Source organism: Gossypium hirsutum, chromosome D13 (genome assembly GCF_007990345.1).
Source record: "Gossypium hirsutum isolate 1008001.06 chromosome D13, Gossypium_hirsutum_v2.1, whole genome shotgun sequence".
Lineage (NCBI taxonomy): Eukaryota > Viridiplantae > Streptophyta > Magnoliopsida > Malvales > Malvaceae > Gossypium > Gossypium hirsutum.
Genome location: NC_053449.1, coordinates 48,079,264 through 48,087,662, shown reverse-complemented (window position 1 = coordinate 48,087,662; position 8,399 = coordinate 48,079,264). Strand labels below are relative to the sequence as shown.

Here is an 8,399-nt window from a genome sequence, read left to right as displayed (position 1 = left end):
TGTAAATATAGAGTACTATTATTATAAATTAACTTTATATATATAAGAAAAACAAATATATAATAATATAATAATACAATAATGAAAATAAGTATGATAATAAAAATAACAATAAATTTCTTAATAAAAAAACTAAATAACAAGAAGGATTATGTAAAAAGCAGAATCAAATCAACAGGGAAGAAATAAAATTAAACTAAAGTGGAGGTCCATACTGCAACACGCGAATTACACGGGGGGCCGATTGGGAAATATCCCGCTTCCCCAAAACGTAGCGTTGCAAGCTGGGCTAAACTGAAATAAAAGCAGAGTACGGGGCTAAATCAGAAAGAAAGAAGACCACTGATTCAAAAATACAAGAAAAGGGATGGATTGGTCGCGCAAATATCCCTCCCTACGCCAGAACACGAGGATCTAGCAGCGTCTGGGTCGGGTCATCAGGTCGCGGCCTAAAACGGTACCATTTCAGAGCCATTGAATCAGGCCCTAACGGTGACGTTCCATGATCCCCCCATTTAAGCCAACATTAAAGCTCCATTAGTCTAAACAGAAAAGAAAAAAAAACCTAAAAAAAATCTAATCTCCTTTCATTCATAAGTCACGCCGCCTTAGCCCTCCTTTCATCCGGTCCAAGCTCCGATTACGGCAGAGTGAACCAGGATCCGGCATTCCCACCTCTAAGGTGAGTCTCTCTTCTCCTCTTTTCTACTTTCTTCTTACAATAATCACAAAAATGAAGACGAATATAAAAAAAGAAACAGGAAATATCACTGAAAAATCAAAGAGGGATCACCTTTTGAACTATTTTCTTTTCGATTTCTCTGAATATTTTTTTGTATACAATATGCATGTGTGATTTTTTTGTCTGTGTGTCCATTACAAAGGCACAAAGGCCTTGCCTTTTTGTTTTATAGGCTGAAAGAAAAATAAATAAAAAGAATACAATTTTTCCATTTTCTCTGTTGCATTTTCTTTCCATTTGCAAGTACGGCGTGCGGGGCTGGGGACGTGGCATGTACGGGGGCGAAGGCGCATGTGTACGGAGGCTCATCATGTGTACGGAGGCTCATCATGTGTACGGATCCTTCAGGGTTTCCATGTGCCGTTTTGTGTTTTGGGCTGATTTGGGTCATTGGGTGTTTAGGCTAGTGGGCCGAATTGGGCTGGTAGTTTGGGCCATTGTAATTGGGTTGTTTTTGGACTGTTATTTTATTTGGTTTTTGAGCTATTGGGCCAATGTAAATGGACTTTAATAAATTTTGTCTTTACTCTTATTGGGCCGGGCAAATTGGGTATTACAAGTATATTACAAATTTTATAACAGTATATTAAAACAGTATATTACATTAAAATTTATTGTTTTAATAAAAAAATTAACAATATTCATTATTTAGTTAATAACATTATAAAAATATAAGCACCAATTTATGTTAAAAATAAAGTATAGAAACTAAAATTTAATCATTTTGGTAAAAGGATATAAAGATTAAAGTTTAGTTGTAACTTGTAAGCATAATAGAGGGATAAAATGATATTCGACCATTTTCATATAAAAATAAATACATATTACATAATAGTATAATACCGAACTCATATATTGCACGAGATAATAAACTAGTTATTTAACTATGCTAGCCTTGTGATACAAGATCAAACTTGTCACATGTCTTTAAGTAATACTAAAAAAATACACATCATTTACGAAAAGATTTGAGTTTGATTGTTTCGAAGGAAAGGGTGCGATAACAATAGAGGTGCTCATGGGCCAGGCGGCCCGGCCCGACGGCCTGCCCTAAATTTGGGAGGGTTTGGGTAAAAATATAGGTCCGAAATATGGGCTCAGGCAGAAAAAGAAGCCCGTTTAGATATAGGTCGAGCCTCGGGCAAAATTTTTTTGGCCCGGGTCCGGCTCGGCCCGGATATAAATAATATATATTTTTTAATTTATTATTACATTTACATTTTACATTTTACATTTCCCATTTCCCATTTCCCATTTCCCCTCCCCATTTCCTCGACCCCGTTAAACTTCAGATAGAAATCCCTAACCCCTTCCCTCCTCCCTTATTTTCCCCAAATCGAAAACCCACCTCTAGTCCTCCACCGATCCACCATCCCACCTCCGGTGCCCGGTCCTCCACCACTCCACCTTCACTCCACGACACTAGGTGGCGTTGTTGTTCTCTTCACTTCGATTCTTCTGCAACTTCCGACCCAAACCCTTCAAATCAACAAGTTCAAGGTAACATGCTTCGATTCTTCTTCACTTTAGTTTTCATTTCAATTGAAATTTTCGAGATTTACATTTTAATCATGTACTTAAGATAAGGCTGCTCTTTATTTCTAAGTTTAGTGATGGTGACATGCTTCGATTTTTAATATACTGTTGCCATGTTGTCTTTGAACTTTGAAGTCATTTACTAGAGCTTTTCTGTAAAAATTGGGCTCACCCGAAGTATGAAACTCAACTTTAGACTTAGATTATTATTCCATTCAGTAGCTTCAAAAGACAAAATGGACGTAGCTACTTACATAATAAGCAGGCCTTTGACCTTCCATTTCTTGATAAAATCTTTTTTGGGTGTGGCCTTCACTTTCTTCTGACTTCTGAGCTGCCTTCACTTAACATCAGTTGATTTAATAGGCTTTTCTACTTTTCTTTTCTTTTCTTTTCTTGTTTATGCCATTATTAACTTAATACCATTGAATATTGATGCCTGGTTTTCACTTGTTATTTTTCCTTTGGATCAACAAACTGATGATCACAGTAGTAGACGTAGAGTTCAAATCTTTGATTCTGTACATGTTCTTTTTATTGAGATCTCAACACATGTCTCAGTTCTTTTGAGCTGTCAAAAAATTACAAAATATGTGGCTTAAACCAACACTTCCAAAAAAGAAAGAGACATTGTTTTAAATTCTCTTATTAGGTACAAGACTTATACTAAACATAAGGAGCCTATCTACATTTATATCCATATGTTCTTTCTTCTTGTATGAAAACAGACCAAACAAGTTTTAATGAACATAAGAGAAATAAGACTTTGATAATGAAATGATTTTGATACGTCTAAGAACATGTTCACTAATGGTCCAAAAAAACAAACAACCAACCCTCTGTAGCAGTCATGACAATCCCAGCACCAGCTCTTTGAAAAATCGAGTCTTTTATTGCAGCAAAGATCGTTTAACTGGCATTCACATGGGTCTAATTTTGTCTTGTCTCCTATCCTATGGAACACCAATCCGACAGCAAGAGAAATGAGAGCTACATTATATCTTCTAGGGGCGTAGATGCTGACAACTCTTTGCTCATTCCATTATTACTTCACTTCTTGCAGTAGTAACATTTCCCATTGTATTTTGTACATTTTATTCATAATTTTAATCTCATGTTTTTTTGTTTTTGCTTTGTATTATTGCAGAAACAAGCTATTGAGGCAGAAAAACAACAGGTCCAGTCAGGTTGCTATCACTTAAAGGTTGCTATCACACCCTTTCCTTCGAAACAATCAAACACAGATCTTTTCGTAAATGATGTGTGTTTTTTTTAGTATTACTTAAAGACATGTGACAAGTTTGATCTTGTATCACAAGGCTAGCATAGTTAAATAACTAGTTTATTATCTCGTGCAATATATGAGTTCGGTATTATACTATTATGTAATATGTATTTATTTTTATATGAAAATGGTCGAATATCATTTTATCCCTCTATTATGCTTACAAGTTACAACTAAACTTTAATCTTTATATCCTTTTACCAAAATGATTAAATTTTAGTTTCTATACTTTTTTTTTAACATAAATTGGTGCTTATATTTTTATAATGTTATTAACTAAATAATTAATATTGTTAATTTTTTGATTAAAACAATAATTTTTAATGTAATATACTATTTTAATATACTGTTATAAAATTTGTAATATACCGTTTTAATATACTATTATAAATATACTTTTTTAATATATTGTTTTAATATAATGTTTTAACTTTAATATACTGTTATAAATATACATTTAATTTGTAACACATTAAATGTTGATGTCTTAATGTATTATAGTGTTACTTGTCAAACATTAAAAATATATTGAATCTTATAGTTAAAGCTGGTTTGGAACTTGCTGATGATGTTGTTGGTAAGATTCGAAATGGAATTAGGTACATAAAAAAGTCGGGAATTCATAGGAAAAGATTTTATGATGTGGTCGACAAAAGTTTTCATTTGAATGTGACCAAAAAGTTGCGTCAAGATGTGTGTGTGTGATGGAATTCTATTTATTTGATGCTTGAATCTTCTCTTTACTATAAAGATGTGCTAGATTATTGGGGCCAACGGGATAAAGATTATCAAATGTTTGTACTTTCTAACGAGGAGTGGAGAAATGTTGTTATTTTTTGCAAATTTTTGAAAGTCTTTTATGATGTGACTTGTATTTTTTCTGGTTCTAATTATCCAATGGCCAATCTTTATTTTAGAGGGGTTTGGAAGGTTCACAAGGTTTTGCTTGATACAGTTAAAGGTCCGTATTCGTTTTTAACTACAATGGTTAAGCAAATGCAAGAGAAATTTAATAAGTATTGGGCTGAGTATTCGTTGATATTGTCATGTGTTGCAATTTTAGATTCTCGTTAGAAGTTGAATTATGTGCAGTATTGCTTTAATACAATCTATGGTATTCATGCTTCAGATTTTGTTGAGACCATTCTTTGCAATCTTAGACTCTTGTTTGATGAGTATGTTAAGAAATCCAAATCCACGTCTTCCTCTTTGGCTGGGAGTTCTAATGTTTCGGATAAAAATCCTGTTGATTCTAGTTTGGATGGACACAATGATAATTGTGATGATTTTGTGAGATATTTTGATGAGAGTGATGATTATAAACGGTATTTAAATGAATCTAGCACTAAGAGTGAGAAGTCACAGTTAGACATTTATTTGGAAGAACCGGAGTTTGAGTTGAATAGTGAAATAGATGTTTTAGATTATTGGAGCAAAAGTTCAGTTCGATACAATGAGCTTTCATTATTGGCTCGTGATCTTTTGGCAATTCCAATATCGACTGTAGCTTCTGAATCGGCTTTTAGTATGGGTAAGAAAGTTATCACACCTTTGAGGAGTTCACTTAAGCCAAAAACGGTTCAAGCCGTTGTTTGCTCGGATGATTGGATGCGAACTAAGAGATTTTCAGCAGGTAATTATTATTCTCGTTTTATTGTTCAATTTTTTTCTTATTTTTTCATCAATTTGATTATCTAATTATTTATTCTTATTTCATGTTAGAAATTGGTTGCAAAAAGGACGATGACGACGATGACGGCGATGAGGATGATGATGTTTCTTCGGTAGCTTTTTAAGATACTTTCTTTCTAAATGTTTAAAATTTAATTTAGCTTATAATTTATATTTTGTTATGAAATTAAATATGTTGATGGATTAATGTATGAATATTATGGTTTGTTGCTTAATTTTCCAAAGTCATTTTGGACTTTGGAGGTATGTGTACTTGTGGGGTTTAACTTATGTTTTCTTATCTCAAAGATAGTTTGAAGAAAAATTAGAGATTTAGTAAATGATAAAATTCAAATTGATTTAATATGATTTAAAAGCAATGATATTATGCATAGATAATATTTAAATTAATTATGTTATTATGTTATTAATTTAAATTAATTAAATTTAACAGTTTTTTGCAGCTTAAAACTTAAAAGCAATAACAAAATATTTAAATTAATTATGTTATTATGCAATATGCATAGATAATATGCTGCTTATTGCCCAATGATAATATGCTGCTAGTCCTTATTACTTGTATAATCATTTTTATTTTTATTCTTTTTTTTTAAGAATTGATTGTTACGTCACAAATGTGTAATTATATACAATTAAATAGCATTTAAATTCAATTAGTTGGTAATTTTTTAAACACCTCTAGTGGACATGAAGTTCATTATTTATTAAGAATCAAAACTTAGAGTGTATTGGTGTAATGCTACATCAATTCTAACATAAATTTTATAGATAACATGATGAAAGCTATTATTTTTTTTCATTATATACAAAAAAAATATATAATTTGATATTTGATATAATTTTAATAACAATTAGTTTTAACTTTTAAGTAAAAAAATAAAATAAAAAAATAAAAACGGGTCGGGTCGGGCTGAGCCCGGGCCTAGTAAGTGGGCTAAAATTTTTTGGGCCCGGACCGGCCCATGAGCACCTCTAGTACCAACTCTAATAATGGAATTAAAGTTTAGGTACCTATTGACTAGAAATGTCCATGACCTGTTCTAAAATATTTTTGGTCAACCTGCCCAAAGGCTCATTTTACTATTATAAATTAAAAATATATTTTTTAGTTTTTATTTATATTTTTACACTTAAAATTTAATTTAAAAATATTTTTATTATTTAAATTTAATTATTGATTCAAAATGCACAAATCTTTGTCCAAATAGAATTGGGCCTATCAGGTACTTGAACAAAATCAATAGTTTAAGAGCATGTTGTTTAATTAAGGCTAAAAAATTATAAAAATTTAATATCGTAAAAACTAAAATTTAAATATAAATATAAATAGAAGGTTCAACTATTTAAACCAAAATTTGGCAGAAGAAAATCAAGTCAAACAAATATTAATAGATCATGGGATCACATGTTTTTAACTAGATAAACTATTTGCACTAAATTCAAGCAGTAGGTAGCTAAAGTTTAAGAACATTTTCTTTTCTTTTCTTGGCTGCCTTCATTTTCCCACTCACAATTATCCCAAAGAGAAATATATTCACTTTTTATTTGTATTTTGTGTTATGTTTAATGGTGTAGTAGTTACTTACATTTATTTTTTTAATCCTGAGGTTAAGTGTTTGATCTCTATTAATTAAAATAGAACATATTTTGTGACTAATTATTTACTTTTTTGAAGAGTATATGCATTGACAAATTTAATCATGTTCACCCTAATTTCGACCATAAAAAATTATTATAAAAATAAAATACATGATAAATTAATTACAAATATTATATTTACTTATGTAAATTTATTCAATTTTTAAAACCCAATTTTTTAAATATCTTTAGAAAGATATTGACAAATTATCTAATTTCTTTTTCCTTCTAAGTAGATATTCCTCTTCACCGAGACCTTACAAATCCTTTCCTTCCTCTTTTACTCTCTGGACTTTGCTTCTATTCTGCAACTTCTCCACTTTACATCCAAAAACAACTTCAAAGCAAGATGCTTTTATTCAATCCCATCACTTCACTATCAGTTCCTCTAACCTTATCTCCAAAAATCCATTACTCCCCTTCCCTTTCCTCTCTCAAAAAACACCCCTCTTTTCTCACCAACAAAAACCATAACCCAACAAGAAGAAAGCTTCTGATAGTGCAAGCTAAAGGTGAGGACTCAGCTGATGGCCCTGACAGGTTGATTTCAGCAATATGTTATTTTTATCCTTTCTTTGATGGTATACAGTATGGGAAGTATGTTATAACACAGTTCACTCCCATCCAAGTGCTGATTCAACCTCTTTTCCCAGCCATTAAGGTGTTCAAAAGCTTCCCCTTGAATGGGTTTTTAGTGTTTTTGACTTTGTACTTTGTGGTTGTTAGGAACCCCAATTTTAGTAGGTATGTGAGGTTCAACACTATGCAGGCGATTGTGCTTGATGTTTTGTTGATATTCCCGGATCTGTTGGAGAGGAGTTTCAATCCAAAAGAAGGGTTGGGTTTGGATTTGGTGATGAGCTTTGATAGCACTGTCTTCTTGTACCTCCTGGTTTCTCTCATTTACGCTTCCTCTTCTTGCTTGTTTGGCCAGTTGCCAAGGTTGCCTATTGTTGCTGAAGCTGCTGATAGACAGGTTCTTTGATGCCATTTAACCTATTTGCTGTTCAGATTGAGATTTTTTTCCCCTAGTGTTGGGAAATTTGGCATCTTGATTTGCTGCTTGTCCGGAAGAAACAGAAGAAGATATATACAATTATTCACTATTGTTTCATGTTTTGTTTGAATCAGAAGATTAATTTGCTAAGGTTGTTTACTGGTTAGTTGAATTGTAGATTGTTAAATTGGGCATAGTAATTTATTAAATTATGATCAAAATATTTCATTTTTATCAACTTTTTTTTTTGTTTAAATATCTTTTACTTTAAATTTTCCGTCTGATTAAATAATAACCTAAAGCAAAGTCTGTATTTAATTTTGATCTACATTTTTTTTTTTGTAAATAATATAAAAATGTTGGCTCTGCCGTTGAAGAGTGTAGTTATTGTAGGTGTTATTTCTAATGTCGTTGGGAGTGTTGTAACATTATTAGTTATACTTTGGGACACAATTGTAAAAGGGAAAAGTATGTGATTAATTATGTAAAACTTTTTTTCCAACTCTTAA

The 8,399-nt window shown here is 31.6% G+C and overlaps 1 protein-coding gene across 1 annotated transcript; it reads left to right on the top strand.

The window, feature by feature from the left end:
* Positions 1-7,097: 7,097 nt before the first annotated feature.
* Positions 7,098-8,124, top strand: LOC121225094 (protein TIC 20-v, chloroplastic). The gene has a single exon (XM_041109002.1). It carries the CDS (start codon positions 7,243-7,245, stop codon positions 7,876-7,878), a length of 636 nt encoding a protein of 211 aa, XP_040964936.1. The 5' UTR covers positions 7,098-7,242; the 3' UTR covers positions 7,879-8,124.
* The last annotated feature ends 275 nt before the right edge of the window (positions 8,125-8,399 follow it).